Source organism: Prionailurus bengalensis, chromosome C2 (genome assembly GCF_016509475.1).
Source record: "Prionailurus bengalensis isolate Pbe53 chromosome C2, Fcat_Pben_1.1_paternal_pri, whole genome shotgun sequence".
Classification (NCBI taxonomy): Eukaryota; Metazoa; Chordata; class Mammalia; order Carnivora; family Felidae; genus Prionailurus; species Prionailurus bengalensis.
Window position 1 is genome coordinate 59,716,683 of NC_057350.1, and position 27,354 is coordinate 59,744,036.

The window sequence follows — 27,354 nt, forward strand, 5'->3', positions numbered from 1 at the left end:
GGAACAAAAAAGGATATTTCTAAGCATTGTTGTAATTACATCGTAAAGACAACTGTTAAGTTCAAATTTTGCAAGGCAAGCTCTAAGTGGGAATTGCCAATAAACATTTTTTTGAGCGGCAACTCCTGGCAAAGTATTCACCAGGCATAGAAACATCATAGTAAACAATGCCCTCTACTCTCCAAGAGCTTAAGTCCAGATGAGGAAGCAGCTATGTACATAATTATAAGGTAAAGTTTTCAGAGTGGTGACAGAAGTATACATAACATCAAGGAGTTAAAAAGAAGAAATGTTTAAGAGAGCAAGGGTAGGAGATTAGGGAAGACTCCCTACAACAGATGATATTTGAACTGCATCTCAGTAGATGAAGAGTTCTGCAGGAAGATAAAAGGAAATCTTTTTTTTTTTTTTTTTAATTTTTTTTTAACGTTTATTTATTTTTGGGACAGAGAGAGACAGAGCATGAACGGGGGAGGGGCAGAGAGAGAGGGAGACACAGAATCGGAAACAGGCTCCAGGCTCTGAGCCATCAGCCCAGAGCCTGACGCGGGGCTCGAACTCACGGAGCGCGAGATCGTGACCTGGCTGAAGTCGGACGCTTAACCGACTGCGCCACCCAGGCGCCCCAAAGGAAATCTTTTTGCACACAGAAAGAAAGTCATTTAGAAGAAGATATGAAGCCACATGGGATTTTCAAGGAATTACAAATAGTTCAGAATTGCCATTAAGTGAGAAAAAAACAGATGTATAATTAGAGTTGAGGTGAGATAGTGGCAGGTTCTCACTGTGGAAGGCACAAAATGCCTAGAAAGTGTTCACAAGGAAATGATACACTTCTAGTACATCTACAGTAAATGTACCTGATCGGCAAAGAGACACATTTTAGAGTAAAATTTAATGCACAGTGTTTTTCTGGAGAAACTTTGAATCCACTGCTCCCATTAACGACCATTTTCTTCAATAAAACATTGTTTTAAAATAACAATTTTTGAACACTTACACTAGGAAGAAACTTGGGATAACTAGCAGATGTTATTTATTACAGCCTCTCCATGCTGACAGGTATTTTTAACCTCATTTTACAGATAAAGAAATGCAGACTCAACAGTAATGAAGCAGTTTGGCCAAGGCCACCCACCCAGCTTGTCAGCTGCTCTGATTGCCCAATTATTCTTATGCAACTAGGTCCTACCTCAGTGTATAGAGAACAAAGGCTGGATCCTAAGAAATGCACTAGGATACATACACTACCCAAATCAATCCAAATTAAGAGAGTTGAAGAAGCAAGCCCAAATCATGTTGTGGGGAAACACTGAGAGACAAAGATCTGAAAGAGCACATCAAACGACAAGTCCATGGAATTAAGATTATAATGGCACATGAACACAACCATTATGAATTCTGGATCTGAATGGAAATCGTTAAACTAAGCAGGAGGGTCGAAATTCATGGGCCATCACTCCCTCAGTAGACTGTAAGCTCCAGGAAGGTAGAGAGTTTCATCTATGTTTTTCTTTCCACATGCTTAGATGAGTGCTTTGCACAGCTACCTGGCATGTAGCTAGCTCAAGCTGCATTAAAAAGATAAAAGTCAACACAACTTTATAGCAAACTGTAAGAAGATATGGACAGTTAGTTTGCAGAAAAAGAAGTACAAAAGTCTCTTAGTCATATAGAAAGATACTAAACATTATTCATAGCAAAAGAAATGCAAATTAAAACTATACAGAAATACCATTTCTCGCCTATTATGCTGCCAAAGTCTAAAAATTTGACAATACTTTGAGGTATAGTGAGATAGGCATGTCGATAGGCTCATGGGAATGTAAAATGTTACAACTTCAACAGAGGAAAATTTGGAAAAATATAGCAAAATTACATATGAATTTTTCTTTTAACCCAGCAATACCAATTGTCAGGATCTATCCTAAAGATACACAGGCAAAAGTATGAAAAGAATATATGCACAAGACTCTTCATTACAACATTGTAATTGGGAGATTTTTAGAAGTAACTCAATGGCTATTCATTGGGGATTAGTGTTCTAAACTATGGTACATCCAGAAAATGAAGCATAATGAAACTTTTAAAAAGAATGAGGGGTAGCTAGGGGCTCGTGGATGGCTCAGTCAGTTAGGCATCTGACTCTTGATTTCAGCTCAGGTCATGATCTCATAGTTAATTGGGCTCATGCTCATGGAGCATCGGGCTCCATGCTGATCAATGTGGAGCCTGCTTGGGATTCTCTCTTTCCCTGTTTCTCTGTCCCTTCCTCACTCACACACCCTCTCTTTCTCAAAAATAAACAAATAAAGTTTTCCTTAAGTTTAAAAAAAAAAGAACAAAAGAAAGCTCTATAAACTATTATGGCGTGATCTCCAAGAAGTATTGTTAAGTGAGAAAAGCAGGATACATAAAATTGTATATATTACACTATCATTAATCCCATGGGAGAGATACATGTGTGTTCTTTCTTTCCTTGCTTATAATTTCAAAACTAAATGGATAAAATGGGAACAGGAATAGAAATAATATGTCTCTGAATATACCTGGTTTAATAGATTTGACTTTGGAATCAGGTAACCATTTTACATAATTAGAAAGCGTAACCAAATATTTGGGGCATCTGGGTGGCTCAGTCAGTTAAGCATCTGACTTTGGCTCAGGTCATGATCTCCCAGTTCATGGGTTTGAGCCCTGCGTTGGGCTTTGTGCTGACAACTCAGAGCCTGGAGCCTACTTTAGATTCTGTGTCTCCCTCTCTCTCTGACCCTCTCCCATTCACGCTCTGTCTCTCTCTTTCTCTCTCTCTTTCAAAAATAAATAAACATTAAAAAAACTTTTTTAAAGAAAGCATAACCAAGCTATTTGTAAGCACTAAGATTATAAAGCAAAGTGAAACAAATGTACCCAACTGCATTTGTTAGAATTGGTTGCATGACCACATAGAGAGCAGCTATTCCAACTGACTTTCAAAACACAGCAATTTGACTGTGTGCCTCTATTAGATTTTAACTTAAGGATAAATTGCAAAAAAAAAATCTTTAATTATCTCCAATAATCATATTGTTGGTGATAGTAGAAACTACACTGGAAAATATCTGGCAGTTTTTTTAAAAAGTCAAACATGTGGCCACCCATATAACCTGACCATTTCAATCCTAGATATTTACTCAAAAGAAACGAAAATATATGTCCCCACAAAGACTTGTGCATGAATGTTCATAGCACCTTCAATCATAATAGCCAAACCTGGACACGACCTAAATACCAATCAACATGTATACGGAGAAATTGTCCATACACTGGAATAGTACTCAGTAACAAAAGGAACACACAACACTGATGATTCTGAAACTCATTCTGTTGAATGAAACAAGCAGACACAAAGAGAATACAGTATACACCACACGAAAGAATGTTACTAACATAAAATGCTAACTCATCTGTGGTGCCAAACAACACATCAGTGGTTGCCTGCAGATGAAGACAAAGGCAAGGATGGACTGCAAACATACATGGAAGAATATCTGGGGAACAATGAAAATGTTCTGTATCTTGTTTGTGATGACTCACAAACTGTAACTTTTGAATAGATGCACTTAATTGTACACAAATTGCCCCTCGGTTTAATTAAATACAGTATCAGAAACATGAGATTTTAACACATGTAACATTAGAAGATGCATCCACACAAACAAACACAAAACAAAATGCAGGTGGAAAAACCCTTGACACTGAAAACAATGTTTAAAAAAAAAAACAAAACTTTTCCATCTAAGTCAAAAGCATCAGTAGAAATAAGATTGTTTTGTGATTTTAGTACAAATGAAACCTCTTACTCACTTTGAGCACCAGAAGTTTCCTTTCCCAAATCGTCATTGTCATATGCCTGAGAAAGCATACACCATCCACCCACATAGCAGACATTGTATGGGCATGACTGTGCAAAGCCATACTCTAAAGGCTTCCTCCAGTGGGGGGGGGGGGGGGGGGGGAGGCTCTCAGGGGGAAAAAGAAAAAAGCTCTCAGAAAGAGCACAGGTTTTTTTTGTGTGTGAGGTTAAACAGTTTTTAACTATTCTAAAATCCTGTGGTTGGCTGTGTTCTCCTGACTAAAAAAGTGAGAGATAGGCATTGTTGATAAATCTCCACTCCCAATAAAAACTCCTGTGTGAGTAACTGTTAGTAACCTAAATAGAACGTGGACTGTGCGATACTCAAAAAGTTTCTACAGTTGCTAAGATTCGTGTATTATCTCTAAGGTGTGGAAATGGGAAACAAAAAAAGTTAAAGATTTCTTGCCTTTTCATTCATTTGGAGGTTTTTTAGGGAGAATGCAAACAAAGCAGTGAGGAGGCTAATACAATGAGTTTTAAGCTAAAAGAATGCTTTAATGAGGGCAAAACTGGAGCCTAAAATATTTGGCTATGCTCTAATAAGATACTCATATCTGTGCAAAAAAGAATCGTGTGGTATAGTTTTATTTTTACATTTCTTTTGACATTTCTTTCTAGGACTTGGGGCCTCAAAGCCAGTACTAACTAATTAGAAGTCATTCTTATTGCTTATTATGGTCTTTGTAAATTTTATTGATATTAATATTTAATTAATTTACTACTTTAAAAAATATAACATGGAATACGTTGAAATATATTTCAATACAATGAAATCTGTGGGAATATTCTGATATCTTACTCAAGGAAAACCAAATAATAGAATTATTTCATTCTTCATTTGATGTTTCAAGCTTTCAAACTTCAAAACTCTGCAAGTTATTATAACAAATACAGTGCTGGACCATCGTGGGTCAAGCATTGGCTGCAAAACAGGAAGGACATGAGTTTTACTTCTTACTCTGCTTTCCTGAATCATTTTAGGTAATTGAATAAATGCATATGCTCTAGTTTTCCCCTCCAGAAAACAGACTATCATTCTTAATTAATAAGTAAAGAATAACTGATGAAAGGGATTCAAAGCACATTGCAAACAGGTATTAAATCCTCAGGGTATTAAACCCTGAGTATACTTCACCAAAGATTCAAGGTTTCATTTAAAATAAATGCAACTTTGAAAAAATAAGATAAAAAGAGACTGGGAGGTAAACCATAAGAGACTCTTAAATACAGAGAACAAACTGAGGGTTGCTGGAGGGGTATTGGGTGGGGGGATGGGCTAAACGGGTGATGGGCATTAAGGAGGGGACTTGTTGGGATGAGCACTGGGTGTCATATGTAAGCGATGAATCACTAAATTCTATTCCCAAAATCACTATATGTTAGCTAACTTGGATCTAAATAAAATTTTAAAAATTTTAAAAAGAGAAAAAATTAAACATTACAGGAGTTTTCAAGGGAAAAAATAATAAATAAATAAATGCATAAATAAATAACTCTTTTCATTACTGAGCCTGAAAAATAAAATAAGATAAACTAAAATAAATGCAACTTTGAGGCTGAGACCTTAATCATACAAAGACTCAGAAATTCAAATTACATTGCCAGAACAACCTTTATTTAGCTACACTAAGCACATAACTTTTTCTAATCAGCAGTAAAGTCAGTACAATACAGAAACCTTAACTTTCAATCTTCTGGCTCCAGAAAGCTTAAAATACCAAACTTAACATTTTAGTTAGTAAATGTTTGTGTTGTATTTTATAAAAATGCATATTGTGGATGTAGGTTAGACCTAAAAGTATTATTTCCCAACAGTTACAAATGGATTCAATAAGAAGTTGTGGAATTAAATTGTGTCCTTTCTCAGAGGTCCTGAGAATGAATTGTCACCCAAATAGGCTAACTGTATTTCTGCTCTGATGAAGTGGTTTTCACATTGTGATCTAGGAACTAGGGAAAGTCCATGATATTCAACAAAAAAATCCATGAACTTCATAACTTTTGGAGAAGGGAGCCTAAATTATAATTTTATTTCTGATATATAATTAAAAAGCAGTATCATCCTGTAGGAATAATTGCAAGCATCACCAATTTTCCCCAAAATTCTGTTATTTATAAATAGCAAACAAGGAATGCTTGGAATAAAAGCTCATGTGAACCTTTTCTCTACTAATAGTACCTGAAGACAAATGTGTTAATGTTATGATAAATTTTGGAAATAAAGGAAATGTTTTCTTTTCTGCCTACTAAGATAAGGATCAGATTATGATCACAGTAGTTTTCATTCAAATGGCACCTGAGTGAACCCCTATATTAGAGCTTTTGGACTGGTAGAGGGAAATTGGAAGCTACAATAATATTCCTTAATTATTTATTCAATTACAATGGTTAGGCACTTAATAAATCCCTATTTATCATGGAATTTCAATCTGCTGGGGACAATAGACATCGACCAAATAAATAATTATGTGAAATTGCAATAGCGATAAATGAAGTGTGAAAAATGTATCATGAGCAACTTATCCTAGTATTGAGGTGGTGGGCGGCGCCCAAGATGGTTCCCAGTGTTCTCTCTTCTTAGTGTTCATGTCTGTAAAACTTTCTCCTTGAAAACAAGAAAGTTCTTGACTGTGGATTAGACTCACTCATTCACTTAACAAATAGAATATAGCAAAGTGATAGATGTCACTGTTGAGAGTTACTTATAAAAAGACTGTGGTTTCTGCCCTGATGTGCTCTTGCTCTTTCTCTCTCTCTCTCTCTCTCTCTCTCTCTCTCTCTCTCTCTCTCACACACACACACACACACATTCTTGGGTTTCTGTGAGAAAATAAATATTTGTTTGGGGATAATTTATAATGGAACAATAGGTAATTAATACAAGATCCAATAGACAAGAAGCCGATTGAAAGAGAGAAAGAGACAGAGACAGAGAGAGAAGAATACCCTAAATAAAAGTACTATTATGTGCAGACAACATGTGCCTGGACGGCCTGAAGACAACTAGGATCTGAAGAAAGACCAGGGTCAAAAAAAGGGAATCTCATCTTTTGCTATTATGCTATTTCATATCATGATTTCTGAACTTTTTTTCCTGGGACAAATGTATCTTCCTGCGGAAAGAGAACAGAAAAGAAAAACAGAAGTTTGCCATTTTAGCAATGTGAAATGTAACATGTTTTTAAAATGAAAACTTTCTTCTTCATTTGTATTAAAGCTTAATATTTCAATGATCATGAATCTTTCCTTCTGAAAAAGAAAGAAACTGAAATGCAAAATAAGAGATTTCTTATTTTAAAGTCATATTTGTTATTTCTGCACTTGGAGTTTTTCCAAGGAAAAAAACTATTTTGAAAGCATTTGAAATTTTAGGATAGGGGCACCTGGGTGGCTCAGTCAGTTAAGCGGCGGACTTCAGCTCAAGTCATGATCTCGCGGTCCGTGAGTTCAAGCCCCCCGTTGGGCTCTGTGCTGACAGCTCAGAGCCTGGAGCCTGTTTCAGATTCTGTGTCTCCCTCTCTCTCTGACCCTCCCCTGTTCATGCTCTGTCTCTCTCTGTCTCAAAAATAAATAAATGTTAAAAAAAAAAAAAGAAATTTTAGGATAAAAATTATTTATGTTAATGTGCTATAACTACAAACTTAAACATGAGTAAATCTCAAACATAATATTCAGCAAATGAAAGCAGCTATAAAATAATATACACAGTATGATATCATCTATGACAATACAAAAAAAAGCAAAATAGATGTCATTGCTTGGGGCCAGATATATATATATGGCAAAATATAAAGAAAGGCAGGGAATGATCATTCCAAAAAATATGGCTACCCTTACAGCAAAGGTTGAGGGGTATAATTGGGAAAGAACGGGCAATAGTCTATCTCTTAACTTACGTTAACATTCACCGTACAACTGTTTTTGAAATGCATGTATGTAATGCACTCTGCAATATATACATTAATATAAAAGAAAATTAAAATAGTAAGTTCAAAAAACACAAAAAGTATAATTAGTACTTACATTTTTTTTGCATAACAATGTGAGCAATTGATCCTTGTATCATAGCGTCAAGGATGCTGTGTTCTTATGCTTTAATTTATGAAAGTGATTTACATTTTCAAAGGTATTAATGTGGTAGCAGACAACACCTAATTAGGTGTTCAATAAACAAAATAATGCGTGGAAACCCAAAGTTCTAACAAAGACAAATTCAGAAAAGCACCAAAATTAGAGTAAGAAAATCAACTAATATTTTGGTTCTTCCATTTATTACCTCTGCAGTCTTGCACAGATTACTCCCTGAATGTCAGTGCTTCATCTATACATATAAGAATGTAGTATCTGATAACAGTAGTCATTCAATTCATAAAGGGAAGGATAATTATTTATATCATTGATAAATGGTATTAGGAAAACTAGCTTTTCATTTAGAAAAAAAACAGATTCCTATCTCACTTCTCACACAAATATAAATAGAACCAAAGATTTAAATAATAGATAATAGATAGAAGGTAGATACATAGACAGAGAGATAGATAGATAGATAGATAGACTAGAAGAAAACACAGATAATATATTTTTTTTATCTTAAATGGGACATGGAGTGAGTAACATCTCGGTTTGCCAGGGAATGAGGGGTTTCCTGGGACAAAGGACATTCAGTGCTAAAACCAGGAAAGTTCCAGGCAGACTGGGACAGTTGTCGCTGTAAGTAAAGAAACCTTTTTTAACCTTGGTACAAAATAGAAACTATAAAAGAAAATATTGAGAAAGATGATTATAGAAATAATTTAAAACTTCTATATGGCAAAAAAGAAAAACAATGTGTAAGCTAACATTAACAAACACCTATGGAATATTGTGAACATTGATGTTAAAAAAGGCTAATATCCTCAAAAAAATATACAGAAAACACATAAACCAATAAAAAAAGAGATGGACATCCCAAATGAAAAATGGGCAAAAGATATGAACAGGACAACAAAAGATAAAGTTAAGTCATATGTTGAAAATTGGCTTAGCTGGTAACTATAAGTATGCTCTTCAGATACAATAGAGAGAGAGAAATACAACACCCAGATGGTTTACAAAAAGGAAGAGTGAGAAAAGTTTAAGTAACAAGTTCTAAAACATAAGAATTCAATAATGAATTCAATGGATAAATAAAATTTAGAAAGAAAAAAGAATTGTGGTAAATAATAAATTTGACCCTAGTTTTCACAATGATATCATCACAAAGCCTGTATCAGTGGGTTAGGACACCATGCTAATAAATCGCATATTGTTGGGGTAATTTTTTTTCCAGCAGTTACCATCACATAGCCTTAAACCAGTTAATAGAAACAGATTTGGTCCCTGCCCCAGGGCAGATGTTGTACAAATGTGTATTAGTGATCACAAGGGACAATGTGCTGAGTGGATAGTGAATATCCGTGCATATTGATATACAGAGATATATTTACTAGGATATTAATTCCAGCATAGTTCTTAATTCCAAAAAAAACCTGAAAACAACAAGAAAGTTGTTGATCTGTAAGGCCTAATTAAATAAGTTTCAAAAATAGTATCTATGAAAGATACTTGAAAACTGCAAAATTATAATTAAGATACCATCTATTGAATATAAAATTCAGACCCAGGTTTAAGTGCTTTATATACAAAATTTAACTTAATCCTCACAACAACCCTAGACACTAGGTCAGGGGTGTTGGGTAAAACCTCCCAATTTTAAAGTATTGGCAACTAATTCAGATTTTTAAAAATGTTACATGAGCCAACTGAACGTGCCTGCAAGCCAGGTCTCGCCCATGGACTGCCAAATTGCAGTCTCTGAGGTGGAAATTAGAGAAGAGGCCTAAGCCAGAGTGGGAAACATTCATAATGAGGAAGCTGTTGGAGGAAGCAAACGTAGCAAAAACAATGAAGAGAAAAGAAATGAAATGCCTTACACCAGGGAGGAGATTTCAAGAAAGGAATCATCAAAATCAAATCATTCAGGAAACGTCTTAAAGTAAGGACTAAGAGTGTGATTTTATAACAAGAAGGTGGTCAGAGACCTTTAGGAGCTATAAGAGAGTAGTGTTAGTACAGAGGGATGAACGCAAGATTGAAAGGAGCCAAGCAAAAGAAACTCTCAACAAAGGTAGACTTATTCTTTCAAGAATTTCAGCCTTGGAAGTATGGGAGAATGACAAGTGGCTTTCTCTTTTCGTGTCAAACCTGAGAGCGCGGGATGATATTTGGAACTGAGAACCAAGAAGCTATCTGATAGAGAAGAGCATAGCATATTTGAAGATAGAAAGAGGGAGAGCTAGAACTTACAAGGCAGACAGTAAAGCAGGATCCAGGAAGTACCAGCAGGACATGAGGCCAAAGAGGGGTCGGGGGGTGGGAGGCAGTGCTTTTGAAAAGACTGACACTTAGTCTCTAAGACAGAAGCAGAAAGGGCAAAAGAAGTTACAGACACGAGAGACATTTTGAGGAAGCTCATGTTGACAAACGTTTTCGGAGAGTAACTACTTAGCGTCAGGTAGCTGTGCAGAGCTCTGGCAATGCAAAGGGTAAGGTCTCCACTCTCAGAAGGGTCATCATTTGGGGAAGTTAAAGAAGTCCACATTGGATGATAGGTAAGTCAGAAGTGAGCGGCCATCTGCTGAATATGAGAGACAACGGGAAGAGTTTGGGTGAAAATTACCTAAGACAGTGTTTAAATCTAGGCTCCCAGCAGAACTACTTGCAAAGATTTGTGAAAGCCAAAATCTCAGACTTTGTACCCTAATAATTCCAATTAAGTAGGTCTGAGATGGCATCACAGCATCTTTAATAATTTAGGCTATACAGGTGATTCTGTCAACCAGTTTATGTACTGGTTCAGGATAATCCTTGGGGAACATCTAGGAGGGAGCCAATGAACGATAGATTGAGTGATTTTTTTGGAGAAGAAAAATCACTAGGTTTCATTATGTTGACCTGGGCATTTTTTCCAAAAAATTATCAATACCATAAAATGGATTCTATAGCCAGATATTCTCATACAATAGTTAAACTTTTGGGAAAGGGTAGTATTTCAGGGCAAACTAACAAAATGGCAAGGAAAAAGAAAATAAATCATTAGACAACTAACAGCTCACATGTGCACACACCCAGTTTGGAGAAGTATCTTTACTGAATCACTGAATATTCTCAAATGATACCCTTTGAACACACACAGGTTTCCCCCATGTTGATTGAAAGAAAAAAAAATGATGCTGCTTTCTCCTTCTAGCTATGATCCTTTCTCCTTTTGTTACTGCCAAGTGTCTAGAATTGAGTGGTCTGTGACCACAGGCTCAATTTCCTCCACACCCACTCTCTCCTCAATACCAGCAACCTTGTGGTTCCTACACCTTTCTATTCAGAACATAATTTTGAAGGTCACCAGCTACCTTACAGTCAGACTTGTGGCCTTTCTTCAGTGCTCATGCTCCTGGGTCATTTGGAAGATGTTGACGCTATTAACCACTTTCCTTTCCTTGTAAAACCCTCTTCTTAGCCTGTACCACTACTCCTGTGTTTTGCCTGTCTGCGTCTCCCTCTCTGTCTTCTCTGCAAGCCTGTCTTTCTCTTTAGCTACGTTAATGCGGGCATTGCTCGAAGTCTCATCAGCCCATCTTTCTCTCTGCACCTTTTCTTATCATCCCCAGAGCCCCAACTAGGCCTCTAGACAGTTGACTTCTCCTTGTTTTAGCTCTGCAGTCATAGTTCAGCTCCCTCTGCCCTTCCTACAAGCTATTTGACTTGCCTAGAATGCTCATCCCTCAACTTTTCCTGCCTAGCTCTTTTCTGCTCATCTTCATCTTACACATCACCTTCCAAAGGGAAGTCCTCCCTGCCCCTCACAGACCAGACTAGATTTACCAATTCCACCTTCTCTTTCTTCTTATGCACCTATGCATTATTTAATCTTGGGCACTGATTTTTTTCATGCCTACATTTCCCAAGAGACTCTAAGCTTTGTGAGAGCATGATTTTTCTATCTTGTTCAGGTATCCCCAGCATTAAGCACAGTGTCTGACACATGTCAGACACACCCTTACTTATTAACTGACAGAAAAACTGACCTACATTTTAGCCTTGACTTATTTTCCTGATCAAGAATCTCAACCCTTTAGATGCTATCTCTCCCCCACGCAAATGCCTCCTGTCATTTCAAGTGCATCACATCTAAAAATCATAGATTTTCCCCCACACATTTGCCACATCTCTTTTACCCTATATTTTTGGTACTACAGGTGAGTTTCAAGCATAGTTCATTTACAGAAAAGTTGGGTGATATCTTTAATAATTCCTTGACCGATGCTGGACTTGATTTGCCCCTGTATAAAATGTAAGAATTTAATTTGACGGTTTCTAAAGTCCTTTCCGTCTAAAAACACTTCTCAAAAGCTGTCATACATCTCCTTCATTTCACAAATGAGGAAATTATTGTCTAAAGAGAGTAAGCAATTTCTTAAATATGACATAGCTGGTGGATAAAATTATACCTTATGATGAACCTTTAAACCCAACACAGAGAGATATGTAAGAATTTAGAAATTTGGGGAAAGGAGATTGAGATCTTATTGAGAAAATGAAAAGCACCAAAATATTCAATTCATTAATCAAATTTGGAAGCAAAGAGCATTTAATAATATAATCTGGGATGCCTGATGGCTCAGTCATTTAAGCCTCTGACTTCGGCTGAGGTCATGATCTCAGGGTTTGTGAGTTTGAACCCTGCGTCGAGCTCTGTGCTGACAGCTTAGAGCCTGGAGCCTGCTTCACAAAACAACAGATGGTCCTCAATGCTTACTGCACAGTATCCAAGTTCCTCTGCTGAGCTATCAAGTACCACTGGAATTCAGTCTTATTTCCCACTATCATGTAGCACACAATCTCTGTTCCGTCAGGGTAGAGTTCTTTCTGTCCCTGAAGCACCTTGCCTTTGTTCATGCCGCACATCTCTTCCTCCCAATGTGTATATCTGCCTTCCCCCATCTATCCAAGCCTATCATTCAAGACCTCCATTAAAACTTTAACATCTCCAACCTACTGTAATTTCTCCCATCTTTGGGTTTTTACTAGATTCATAGTTAATTTCAAGACTGACGGATTTAAAATGTTCTCCAATTATTTCATCTCAGCTTCATCTCCCTAGTTTATATTGTGAATAACTTTTAGGCACTCTTTACACGCTCGCACACACACCCTCCATAAATAATTCAGTGTTCTTAATAAAGACTTTTTATTACTTTTTTAATTAAGCATGGAGGGTTAGGGGAAAACATTATGTAAATTCACAACTATCACAAGATAGAAAAGGAATAGAGGACTGAAATTTATGAAGACAAACCCCTTCTTTTTTTGCAATTACTTTTAATCTTTTTTTCTTTCATCTGCAAGCCATCGAATCTACCAACAGCCCTGTTTTGATTTTTATTTCCTTTTCTTGTTACTGCCTGCCCCCTCGTGGAAGATAATGATAAATGATCAAAATTAGCCCGACGAAGAGAAAAAGGTGGAGAGGGAGTCCTTTTTAGTAACCACGTCCTTAATAACAGTGACTTATAAAAGGTAGAATCACATTGATTAGAATAGCAAAATATAATTTTAAAGCAAGAAAAAAATGTAGAATACAGATGAGGGAAGAAGACCAGAAGACCAGTTGGAAAGCGTTGCTGTACAGTGGATGATTTAGATTGTATTCGTTCCCTGCCCTCAGGAGCTTTCTTAATAAACTTTGTTTACCAACAACCACGTTGCTTGAATTTATAAACAAATAAGTCAACAGAAAAATAGATTTTTTAAATGCCATGTTTTACATTGAGTCTGCTCTTACGCACCTTTGTGAATTTATCTTGCACAATAAAGTGAGTTATGTTTGCCAAAATACCGTTCAGCAGTATTAATAACAATACAGTATTAGTAATAAAGACATAAAGTCATGCGCCGGGTAGTTTGCTTCTCATTATACTAAATTATTTCACGGTGAATTTATCATGCACATTTCTGCATCTAATATAATTTGGTCTTTGGTATCTTGATTCCAAATATTTGGATAACTTTATAATTATACGAGCACAGCTTTCAGAGATTTGATTTATGCAGTAAATCTTCTAGTTGTATTCGGAAATAGTTTTAAAATTCACACCTTTAAACCATTAGAATTCAAAATGATCAATTACGTTTTCATCCTGTTTTTTTTTTCTTTTATCCAAGAGCCATAACGCAATTTGACATGAGTGATAAATAGCTCCTTGCCTAGCTGCCTTCCTTGCCAAGTTGGGTCCTGCATGGTTTCCCTGAGAGCTTTCTACTATTAGATCTCAACTAGTGAAAGATTTAGAACACCAGATGTGTTTTTAAGTGAGTAGTCTATTAAGCTTATAACTAAGTCGAGGCATAACTGTTTTCAGTGGTGTTATAAATAGTGGTACTTTTTAGTGAAAAGCATAATGCTTCTTCAAATGTCTAGCGATGCTTCCAGACCTGACCGGGTGTGACTCTGCCACAAACTAATAGTGTTGGATAAATCAATTCACCTTTATAAAATGGAAAAGTATCTTCCATGCCTACTTCACTGGTTTGCTTTACAGATCAAAGGACAAAAAGTATGTGAAAGTGTTGCCTAGAAAAGTAGAGGAATAATCGCTTTTCGGCCTTTTAGCTAAGATCAAATGTAGAAAAGTACAGGAATACTATATGGTTATTTTTCTTGTGTTCGTCACTAAGTTATCATGTGGAAAACAGACTTTTTTTCTTTTGCTGGAACGTAGGCAATACTTCAGTCTTTTCTTTTTTCGATTATAAAATTATAAAATTTAAAGCCAACTACACTGCTCCCTTGCAGCTGCTCCCATTTACTAAAAGTGAAACCTGAAAACTCCCTCCCACATCAACTCCTACCAACCCTCTGTAATGAAACCCGGACACCCCCACAATTGCCCCCAAGTGTTTTACAAACTCCTACAGGAACCTAGATGTTGAAGAGTGTGTCCTTTCATCCAGAAAGTGTCTTTTACAGCCTACACATCTTAAAGATAAATACAGACACCCATCCCAGATGCACCACTAAGCTGTGTTATATTTTTAAAAGGCACCTGGCCATAGACGGTTACCAAAAGCAATAAACTTTCCTAATTTATACTGTTAACAACATTGACCCAAGTGGGGGTGGGATTATTATTCAATTTTTTTTTTTTTTGAGAGAGAGAGAGAGAGAGAAGAGGGTCAAAAGAACCTAGATGACCTGGGTTGCTACTAGAATACATTTCATCTATTCTCCCTCGTTCAGAAAAGGGGGGGAGGGAGCATGGGGAAATAAGGAAGTGGACAGTGAGGCAAATTATAGAGATACTTAAAAGGCAATAGGATACGAAGTAAAATAAGTAAGACAAAGAGCAAAGTAAGGACAACAAAGTGAAATAAATCCAAAAGTAACACCCTCTCCCATCTCTTGTCATTGCAGTATCTTGCATTGCTCCACAAGAAAGGCAAAGAAAACTCAGCAAAAGCTGAGCCAGGTTTCTCACCAGTCGTTCTCCTGTCGCTCTTCAAACAGAATTCAGACTTACCAGCCACTAAGGAGACAGTCAAAATCAGTAGAAGCCATAGGCCAAAAGTCCCCAAAGTGCAGGGCATTTCTGATGTCTTGCTTTCTGCCCTTTACTTGGTACTTTGCCTCCACACAGGTATAAGAGGAACTGCAGACATGGCGAGGCTCTCTCTGGTCAGCTGCTCTGTGCTGGATCGTCTTAGCCCATCTGCAGCAGGACACTCCTTTTCTTCTGGCCTCTTGCTTCAACTCTGTGTCTGAGGCTGGTTGGCAACTTGGAATGAAAGAAACTCTTCTCTGGAACTTGACACAGCAATAGATTTCCTGTATGAAGCACTGAAGCAGAGACGGAGGAAGCAGATTGATTGAGTCTGTCAGCTCATTGGTCCCTCTCTTACTTCTGCTCTACACAGATCAACTTTACAGTAAGGCACTGCATGCGCCCAAGATAAACAGATTTGTCTAAGCCTGGATTGCAAAGCAACTCAGGATTATTTATCTGCTCTGACCCATCCCTTTAAATTTCCTAGTCACAGTAACTTTCTCCAAATGAAGAGGGGTACGGCCTCAGTAATAAAGTTTGGAATAAAACACCCTCCCTTGAATATTCTTGGGTGAAATCACTGTCTATAATGTCAACAACTCTAGAAGAATCGGAATTGTCTTAGTTTCCTACTGGTACTGTAACTAATTCCCACAAACCTTGTGGCTTAAGACAACATGAATTTATCATACAGTTGCAAAGGTCAGAAGTCCAAAATGGATTTTATGGGGCTAAAAGTAAGGTGTCAGCAGGGCTCTGTTCTTTCTGGACACATGGAGAGAACCAGTTCATTGCCTTTTGCCACTTCCAGGGGTCACCAGCATTCCTTGGCTTGTGGTTACATCATCCTCACCTCTGTTCCCTTGTCACATCTTCTCGGCTGGTAACCCTCCTGTCTCCTTCTTATAAAGACCCTTGTGAGTACATTGGACTGACTACCCAGATAATCCAGGATAATCTCCCCATCTCAAAATCCTCAACTTAATCACATCTGCAAAGTCCCTTGTCCCCTGTAAGCTTACCTATTTACAAGTTTCAGAGTTTAGGACATGGACACCTTGGGGGGCCATTACTCTGCCACTCACAATTGTGTACTTACTCCCATTTACTTTCACCTTTGAAGAGCCAGACTGATCATTTGAACCAAATTACAAATAAACACCCACTGTTAGCTATCACATATCTGGAATTCAGACTTATCAAAAAAAACCTGCTTTAATGTGGTCAGTTCATATTCATTTAGATTATGTTTGGGAGGAAAGAAATCCTCTACATGCTAAGAATTTTCTACCCCAAGGCAAAATTCCCCAGGAAGGGGAAGAAAATGTTGCAAACAGGAAAAAGATTAAACAACATGCACTTTTTTCTTTTAGGTTAGCAGTTTCATATTCCCTCTTGCCAAACATTAAAGTATATATATATATATATATATATATATATATATACACACACACACTTCCCTTTCCCTTCCCTTTCTCAACCTTTCCTTCCTGTGAACCAATGTGACTGAGACAGTGAAATCAGGCACTGAGGGCATGGAGTATTTGAACATATGTGCTGTCTAACAATGGTGGACTATAGCAAAAACAACTTCCCTGCTGTCTAATATTTCACCAGGTGTTGGAAAATCAGTGATGAAATGTCATTTAAAATAAAGCATTCTGGTTTCTACCACATAGTGGCTCAGGTTCAGAGGTTAAGATCATGGGCTTTGATAACAGATCTAGGGCTGAACCTCTGCTGGGCAATTACTAGTCCGATGATACTAGGCAAGTTTCTTACTCAATTCTGTAACCTATTCTTTCCACTTAATATTACGTTCACATGCGCATTTTCTCATACCATCAAAAAAGTGTGATGATCATATATTTTAATGCCAATTCAATGCCAACAGTCCAAAATAAAGCACAGAAAGGCTAACTGGCCTGCCTAAGATCTCAAAGTGACCCGGTGACATAGTGAGGAGTAAAACTCGAGTTTCATGTTGGCTTAGCCCTGTGTTCCCTCCACTCAACTCCTTTGGTTTCACTTCCAGGGCCACAACTTTCATAGACAAGTCTCACATTCTCATCTCAGTCAGACCACATCTATAAATTAGCAGTTTAAGAGTCAAGAGAATGGTGTCAAAAAACAGAATTCTCAAAGCAGATAGGGAAGATGAGACTTTCTTCCCCATTCCTTTACCTCCTTCACCCCAAACCCCACTCCCTAACCTGCCAACTCTCACCCTTACCTCTCAATGAGAGCAAGTGCTTGGAAAAACAATGAAGGGACCAAGAGATTGCTAGCATAATCATCCACCAAAGATATGCCATGAAAATCAACATAATAAGAGAAAAATGTGCTTGTCTAGTACATGCACCTCTTTGAAAAAAAATCTCAAGTCCCCAGATTCTCCTTAGCTGTTCCCCTTGGCACAGGAACACAAAAGCAGGGCAGAAGAGCAAGACAGAATCAAGAGAAAGGTGTTGCTCAAACCAGAAACCCAAACCTTTTACCCCCTCAGCCTTCTAATGCCTCTTCAATACTGCCACCTAAGAATCAGTGCACATGGGGGCACCTGGGTGGCTCAGTCGGTTGAGCATCCAACTTCGGCTCAGGTCATGATCTCACAGTTTGTGGGTTCGAGCCCCACATCAGGCTCTGTGCTGACTGCCTGCATGGAGCCTGCTTCAGATTCTGTATCTCCTTCTGTCTCTGCTCCTCCTCTGCTCACGCTTTGTCTCACTCTGTTTATAAATAAATGTAAAAAAAATTAAAAAAAAAGAATCAGTGCACATGAGAACTACATCAAAACAAAAAGCACAGCTAAAGAAACAATCAACAAAGTTGGGGCACACCTGGGTGGCTCAGTCGGTTGAGCTTCCAACTTCAGCTCAGGTCATTTCATAGTTTGTGGGTTTGAGCCCCGCATTGGGCCCTGTGCTGACAGCTCAGAGCCTGGAGCCTGCTTTGGAATCTGTGTCTCCCTCTCTCTCTCTGCCCTTCCCCACTCACACTGTCTCTCTGTTTCTCAAAAATAAATAAACGTTTAAAAAAAATTTTTAGAAGAAACAATCAACAAAACTAAAAGGCAACCTACTGAATGGGAAAGGATATTTACAAATGACATAAGCAAGAAAGGGTTAGTATACAAAATATAAAAAGAACTTATAGAACTCAATGCCAAAAAAAAAACCCAAATAAACCAATTTAAAAATGGGCAGAAGACATGAACAGATGTTTCTCAAAAGAAGGCATACACATGGCCAACAGACACATGAAAAAATGCTCAACATCATCAGGGAAATGCAAGTCAAAACTACAAAAAAAAAAAAAAAACTACAATGAAATAGCACCTCACACCTGTCAGAATGGCTAAAATCAACAACACAATAAACAAAAGTGTTGGAGAAAATGTGAAGAAATGGGAACTCCGTGCACTGTTGATGGGAATGCCAGCTGGTGCAGCCACTGTGGAAAACAGTATGGAGGTTCCTCAAAAAGTTAAAAATGGAACTACCCTATGATCCAGTAATTGAACTACTGGGTATTTACCCCCAAAATAATAAATAATAAATATTTACTCCCAAAATAATAAAACCCACTAATTTAAAGGGATATATGCACCCCTATGTGTACTGCAGCATTATTTACAATAGCCAACATGTGGAAGCAGCCCAAGTGTCCATATATATAATAGAATATTAGTCAGTCATAAAAAAGAATGGTATCTTGACATTCGCAACATGAATAGAGCTAAAGAGTATAACACTAAATGAAATAAGTCAGTCAGAAAAAGACAAATACCATATGATCTCACTCATATGTGGAATTTAATAAACAAAACAAATGAGCAAAGGGAAAAAAGAGAGAGAGCAAAAGGGAAAAAAACAAGAAACAGACTCTTAACTATAGAGAACAAACTGATGGTTACTAAATGGGAGTGGGGAGGGGAGGGTAAAAGAGATGATGGGGATTAAAAAGTGCACTTACCATGATGAGCACTGAGAAATATATAGAAATGTTGGGTCACTATATTGTACACTGAAACTAATGTAACATTGTATTAACTATACTGGAACTAAAATTTTAAGAAAAAGAATCAAGCACATGAGAGACAAAGAAAACAACATTATACTGGTTAATGTTGTGGTAGCCAAAACAAAAAGGTTTAGTAAGTTGCAGTAAGTTGGAGCAGCTTTAAGATATAATGCCCTCAAATTTGCTCTGTTGATTTACTCAAAAATTCGTTTACCCGCCTATAAATGCTTTTGAAGTAAACGTTTTCCAGTCAGTTGTCTCCAATGTCAGATTCATACTTAGCAACAACTGAAGTCAGTTAGGAAGATGTTGCTCCCTTGTCCATTATGTAGAAGTTTGCATGGATCTTGAATACTTACTGCACAGACTCTAATGGTCTTTTACCCCTGACCCCTTTCTCCATTGTCTGTCCTTTCACCTCCTGGATTTGAGTCTTGACTGCCTAGAACTCAAGTACCTACCTGCTTCTCCTTTCTTAGCTGAATTTTCTGGATGTGTATGCTTGCAAAAATGGACCAATATGTACTTGCCTTATCATTTTTACTTTCTGTGAGCTCTCTGGCTTGTACACACGGCTTAACTTACCCTTCCACATACACATGCACGCGCGCACACACATACACACACACCTTCACATAAACACACTACTAAACATTTAGTCCCAAATCCCTCAATCTACCCTGTCCTACTATTACCCCCCAAGTACCAATGTAATGATTTCACAGAGGCGAAAGACACTTCAGAATGCCTAGAAGTGTAAAGAATTTCAAGGAACTCAAACTCCACAACATTCCAGTGTTTATTTTACATTCACCCTGCCCTCATGGCACAAAGGTTAGAGATTTGAAGCTAGTGAATCACCACTATCATTGAGGCTTGATGATTCGATATATGATTGCATGAAATGGCTGCTCTCTTGGCCATACCCTATTTCACATTCTTCAATTCATCTCTCTGCAGTTTTCATTGATTCAAACTCTAAGGATTCAAACTCATCTGAAATCCTGGATCTTCTTCCATGCACGGTCATTTAATGTACTGCTGAGAAACTTAAAAGAGTCTTACAAAATGTTATTTGTATTTTTTTTTACATTCTACTATTACATTGATATTTACCTTGAAATTTTTCACTTCCAATTTGACATCCAATGCTATGTCACTTCTATAATTCTTCTTAAAGAGTTTGACATAAAATATATCACATGAGAGTTAATCATTATTTTTTGAGGGCCCCTGGGTGGCTCAGTCAGTTAAGGATCTGACTTCAGCTCAGGTCATGATCTCAAAGTTGGTACATTCAAGCCCCATTTTGGTTGAGCTTGAGCCCTGCTTCAGGGGACCCCTGCTTCTCTCTCTTTCTCTCTCTCTTTGCCCCTCATGGAATTCCCTCTCTCTCTGTCCCTCACTCACTTGTGCTTTCTCTCTCTCTCAAAAAAAAAAAATCATTATTTTTTAATACGAATTCACAGATTATATAAAAAGCAAAATTTGGAAATGTTCAAAAATAAAATGTATGCAACATCAGCAAATAAAACCAGACCAGAGAAATCAGTAACCACATTTTATATTTTTCTAAATATTAACTCTAGACTTCACTTATTATATCCATAGTAAACAACATATGTGCAACCTCTGGCTTAGCATCTAAGCCCTAGTTCTAAACACTTCATAAATATGTCCTCACTTAATCCTCTTACAACCTTGTAAAGTACATATTATTATCCCCTTATTATCCCCATTTTACAGTTGAGGAAACTGAACCCAGAGGGGTTAAGTAAATTGTCCAGTCACACAGCTAATGAGTGATCGAGACAGGATTCAACCCAGGAAATTTCGCTCCAAAGTCTACCCCTTAGGTCTGTAATTAATTTATTTACTACCTTTTTTTTTCTTTTAACTCTCTGCCTTGTCTCCAATACATCTCCTACACTTCTCACCTCTCCTAAATCTATTCATCTATTCACTCATTCCTTTTCCCAGTTGGGCACTCTTATAACTTCATAGTTGTCTATTTTGAAGAGAGAGAGAAAGAGAGGGAGAGAGAGAGAGAGAGAAAGAGAAGAGTGGGGAAAAATGGAGAGAGAGAAGGAGGAAAAGAAGAAGCAAGGAAGGCAGGAAGAAAAGAGAAAAAAGAAACTGCTCAGTCTGTAATCCTTTATTTGCATATAGATTACTCTGCTGCCCCCTGGAGATAATTTGGTGCTGATGTTTTCATAAACTTCATAAATTGAGTAACAGCAGCACTTTGAGATTTTGGTAATGTTTTGATGTGATTTTGATTGCATACCTCACACTGAGTATTTATTTACATATTTTGGAAGCTAGTTAAACATAACAAATGACTATTTGATGAGTAGTATAGATATTATGACCTAAAGAAATATTAGTGAAAAGAATAATAATCTTCTGAGATGTCAGGATGGCTTAATAAAAACAGTAGTGTAAAGAAATGGATGGATTGGTGAATAGATGGATGGTTAGGTGGATGGATGCATGGATGGATGGGTGGATGGAATATAGATTCCATGCCTCATTCCATAAAAATTCGAAGTAAAATTGTCATAGGTCGAGTATCCTGGAAAACAAGATCTAAAACGGAGTTTAGTGTGAAAGATGTTTATTAAGGAATAACTTTGAACTCATCACTTGTGAAAATGAAGGAACAGAAATTGGGGTGGGCAGAGCCAGAAATAAAACTATAAGGTAGGCCCACAACAAGTTCAGCTAACCCCATGGGGAGCTTTGGAGCTTGAACTGCCCTTTAGAGTTGCCCTCTGTTATGCTAAAACGGACCTATTTTTATATTACTACATTAATCAGTCATTAGATATAGCTCTAAGAAAGAGCATGGCCTTGGCTGAGGCAATCCATGAAGGGGCTGACTTTAACTGACAATACTACCAACACTGGAGCAAAAAATCCTTCACTGAAGGAATCAGGTGGTACCTCACAACATCTGCCATGTGGATAAATGTTGGAAAATAATGTAATCTAACTCTGGTCTCAAGTCCAGTAGTATGCCACTCAACAAATTGTCTTTCATTCCCAAGAAACCAAATTACTGAACAGAACTCTTCTTGAAAATGTAAGCTTGGAGAGCTCTGCATTCAGATGCAGAGGAAAAAGTGATCCCACCCTGATCCCAGGACCCTCCCCCTCCCAGGGGCTACTCACACTACACCTTCTTCCCATGTCCCCACATTCCACCTCCCCAAAGAGAAACTAGACATGCGGGATGGGGAGGGGAGTTGGCCAGAGGAGGACTTTCCCATGGCATTAGAAGGAAGGATAGCTGGGAGTCCCTCCACCATTACCCCTTTCTTAACATTCCCAGCCAGCCCCTCAATCAAGTGTTTGAGACTCTTCATTCCCTTTGGGCACCCTTGGGTGAATCTTCAGTGATGATTTTGGCAACTTCAGGAACAGATGGCAATTCTCACAGTGGGGGATGAGGGTGGACTTTAGAGGCAGTTATGTTATTTTCATCTATGAGTGACAACTAGGAAGGGGAAGTCCAGAAGAATACAAAAATGAACTGAAAAGAATGAAAAGCTAAGTCATATACCTTAGCTAAAAACTAACATTCAGGCAAATTATTCTAAAAAAAGACAGGTATCATCTGATCTCTAAAATTCCCCAATTACTAGAGTCAAGAAGGGACAGGAAATTTGAAAAAGAAATACTCCAGAATGAGTCAAATGGGATCACCTTAAATATCTCAGACAGTATTAAGTTAATAATAAATGATTTTTGTCTTTCTAGTAAAATAATGTGAAACATGAAAAGCTGATACCTGTCTGTGATTTCACTTAATTTATAATGGACCTTTTTCAGGAGAATAACAAATGTTTTGTTGAACTGTCATGTTTTTACTATATCAGCAACCTAAAATTTTTGTTTCCAAATTACATTTTCACCATGCTGCCTATCTTTTATAAGATGATGTCATGTTTTCAATGAATAACTAGAAAGCAGTCTAAGTCGGTTGAACTTTAAGGAGTTAAATTTGGAAGTTTAAAAAATGTTAGAAATTTTTTCCTAGTTTTGAAAGTAGCTGTTAAGATATGGCCCCTGAAGTTGAACTCCAATTCACACTTCAGTTTTGCCACTTAGTTTTTGGTTACTATCATTTTTTTTTTTCCTGTTCTATCTATGTTTATTTGATTCCTTTTTTTTTTTTTTTCAAATCTGCTGTCATTGTTATAATTTCTAGTTCTCCACCAAACCTTTTAATTTTACTTTTTGTCTCTTTGAACACTAAAAGGATATTTTAAAGTTGCTGATAATTCCAATATTGAGAGTGGCTGTGGATAAATATTATCCATTGTTTCTTCTGGTTCCTTCTGTGAAGTTGGTCTCCTCATGTGCCAGTTAATGAGTTTTGTTTTTCAAACCGTGGAAATAATTTGAGGCCCCATAATGATTTTATCTTCCTCCAGAGACAAATTTCATTTATTTCTGCCAGTTATCTGTGAATTTAGCAACCTGGGATCATCTTAATCCAATTTTTTTTTATTTAAAAAAAATTTTTTTAATGTTTATTTATTTTTGACAGAGACAGAGCACGAGCAGGAGACGGGCAGAGAAAGAGGGAGACACAGAATCTGAAGCAGGCTCCAGGCTCTGAACTGTCAGCACAGAGCCCAAGGCAGGGCTCGAACTCACAGACTGCGAGATCATGACCTGAGCCGAAGTTGGACTCTCAACTGACTGAGCCACCCAGGCGTCCCTGTCTTAATCCAATTTTAAAGACGGATTTAAAATTTTTTTTTTCAACATTTATTTATTTTTGGGACAGAGAGAGACAGCATGAACCGGGGAGGGGCAGAGAGAGAGGGAGACACAGAATCGGAAACAGGCTCCAGGCTCCCAGCCATCAGCCCAGAGCCTGACGCAGGGCTCGAACTCACGGACCGCGAGATCGTGACCTGGCTGAAGTCGGACGCTTAACCGACTGCGCCACCCAGGCGCCCCTAAAGACAGATTTTATAAACCACCTGATGTCTCAAAGCTAGATTGCAGTCTATGTGAGGAATGGTTTTATTTTCTCCCCCTTCTTCCCTCCTCTCTCTTGCCCCAAGAAGCTGTCAAAACACTCCTTAATCTTTTAGTCAGTTTGTCTATATCAAGAAATATCCCAAAGTAAAAGCAGTTCCAAATGCCATGTGCCCCAATCCATATTTTTTTTTCTCGATCCTGGCCAGGTAATTCTTTGTTAGCTTGCAGGTTCCCAGATAAATTCCAGCGGAATTATACTCATAATAATTATTATTATTTTCTACCTTTCTTCACTGGGAAAGTTGATCTAAATTTCTGTCTGCCATTTCCAGATATAGAAGTCTCATCCCTTGCTTCTTTACTATTCCTCATCTCTCAAAGCCCCTCAACAACTCTTTTTGATTATGCATCTAAATATTTCCTGAACTTGAACACTTTACCAGTCTCCACTATATTGGATTAGAAAGAAAAGAAAGAAAGAAAGAAAGAAAGAAAGAAAGAAAGAAAGAAAGAAAGAAAGAAAAGAAAGAAAGAAAGAAAGAAAGAAAGAAAGAAAGAAAGAAGAAAGGAAAAGAGGATAAAATTATGAATTCAAAAGCATGGCTTTTAAAAATCAGTCACTATGTCACTTAACTTTTGGACAGCAGCGAAAACATAGACAACAGGAGCTGAAGAACCCTGTGTTTGGCATCAGCTGCATTTCATACAACTTCCCTCAGTCTGCTCTATTCAAATCTGTGTTTATTTTGGTCACCTGTTGCATTGATTATGTCAATGAAATGTAAAAGCTCAGCTATTCCGTTCAACACATGTAAAAAAAATTTAAAGTCAGAAGTCCTACATTAAGATGTTTTTCCTTGAATAGCTTTTGCTGCATTAACATCTCTCTAAATTATTTTTCATTGACTGCTTTCCTACTAGCGATCTTTCTTGTATGCTTCATTTCTTCTTCTTAAATTATTTTTATTTAATATGCTGCCAATAGTTTTGGAGTGGTTTAACGTGATTTGAAAGTGTGTCTAGGGGAATTTTCTAAAGAATACTCTTAAGATTATCTTACCTTTGGGGGGAAAGAAACAGGTTACGAGACTTAAAAAGGTTTAGATGTTGGGGTGCTTGGGTGGTTAAGCGTCCAGCTTCAGCTCAGGTCATGATCTCAAGGTTTGTGAGTTCGAGCCCCGCATCAGGCTCTGTGCTGACAGCTCACAGCCTGGAGCCTGCTTCAGATTCTGTGTCTCCCTCTCTCTTTCTGCCCCTCCCCCACTTGTGCTCTGTCTCTCTCTGTCTCTCAAAAATAAATAAATGTAAAAAAAATATTTTTTTTAATGTTCACATGTTGAATTTGCCATGCTGAGAAAAGGTAGATAAGATCTTTTTTTATTATTATTATTTAGTGTTTCTATATTTTAGTTGGCTGACAGTGATAAAGCAATCAGACCAATGCGAAGCAGGCCCTGCTTCTAACATATTTGTCCAAAAAGTGAGTCAAACCAGTTGTGACTGAGCCCCTACTGGTTTCAGCAACCCTGGTGAGAATGAACCAAAGATGAGCTTACACCACAAGCTGATCTATAAACTCTAATTCTTCAAAATGAGAACCCCAGAAACAACAGCACCGGAAACACAAGCCGTCATCCCTCTATCTTCAAAGGCCAATCACTATCCCAATATCTATCTCAAGACACCTCCATCCAGACGGAGGACCCCCTGACTTTGGGGAGCTACTTTTGCAAGAAAGGAAGTGGGTAATGACCTGAAGAGCTGGCTGCTTTGCTTATCTTTGTTCATTGTACATATTTTAAAAATTTTCTGTTTCAAGATAATGTGTTTTATGACTTTTAAATCTGGCTGATGATAAGAAAAGATCAGGAAAAGAGGAAAATACACTATAATGACGGCTAAGAGCAGATCACAGTGTTATGCCTGGAGGGTATACTTAAGGTTGTGGCTGAACAAAAGGAAAGAATGTGGGAGTGGAAGTCCTGTACCCAAGAAGGCTTCAGGTCACAGAGCAGTCATCAAGGCAGAATTGTCCAAGATGGCGTTAGGAATATGTCATTGAGTACAAAACTTAATACTTGTTTTAGGCCTATTTGGAAGCAAATAACAACTCCTTGTCTCCTCAGATATCAGTATTAATGAATAAGACTCAATACACACATTGGAACTAGTTTGGGGAAAGCGACATGCTCAAATATTTCCTAAACATCTTTTTCATTTTTTAATGTCTTACTATTTTTCTTCTTCCAAAAGATATTCCCTGGAAGTACAAATATTAAGTAATTCAATTATGCTCTATATACACCAATTTGGGTGTCTCTTAAGTGGGATTATTCCAGCCCGATGACTTCAAGAGTCCATAGAAATAATGTTTCTACAAAGCAAAGAGATGCATGATATAAAATTTACTTTCTATAAAAAGAAACAAAAATGACTGAGGGAGCAAATATTTTTAAATAGTTATTATTATAAAAGTAACATCTTGGCAAAAACAATTTAAACTGTAGTATAAAATGATATAAAGTAAAAAGTGAAGGGGCGCCTGGGTGGCTCAGGTCATGATCTTGCGGTCCGTGAGTTTGAGCCCTGCGTCAGGCTCTGTGCTGACAGCTCAGAGCCTGGAGCCTGTTTCAGATTCTGTGTCTCCCTCTCTCTGACCCTCCCCCATTCATGTTCTGTCTCTCTCTGTCTCAAAAAATAAATAAACGTTAAAAAAAAATTTTTTTTTAAAGTAAAAAGTGAAAATATTCCTCTAAGGTCTCCAATTTCCACTTGCCTTCCCATTCCGTGCTCCATTTGTGGCAAACATAGTAATGT

The 27,354-nt window shown here is 37.5% G+C and overlaps 1 protein-coding gene across 1 annotated transcript in view; it reads right to left on the minus strand.

Moving 5' to 3' along the window:
- LOC122491443 (cell surface glycoprotein CD200 receptor 2-like) overlaps nucleotides 1-15,842 on the minus strand; it is a 141,200-nt gene extending 125,358 nt beyond the window's left edge. Inside the window, exon 1 of the mRNA XM_043594185.1 lies at nucleotides 15,493-15,842. Within this exon, the coding sequence (XP_043450120.1) occupies nucleotides 15,493-15,559 (67 nt within the window). The 5' untranslated portion in view covers nucleotides 15,560-15,842. The remainder of the gene's footprint in view (nucleotides 1-15,492) is intronic.
- Between the last annotated feature and the right edge of the window lie 11,512 nt (nucleotides 15,843-27,354).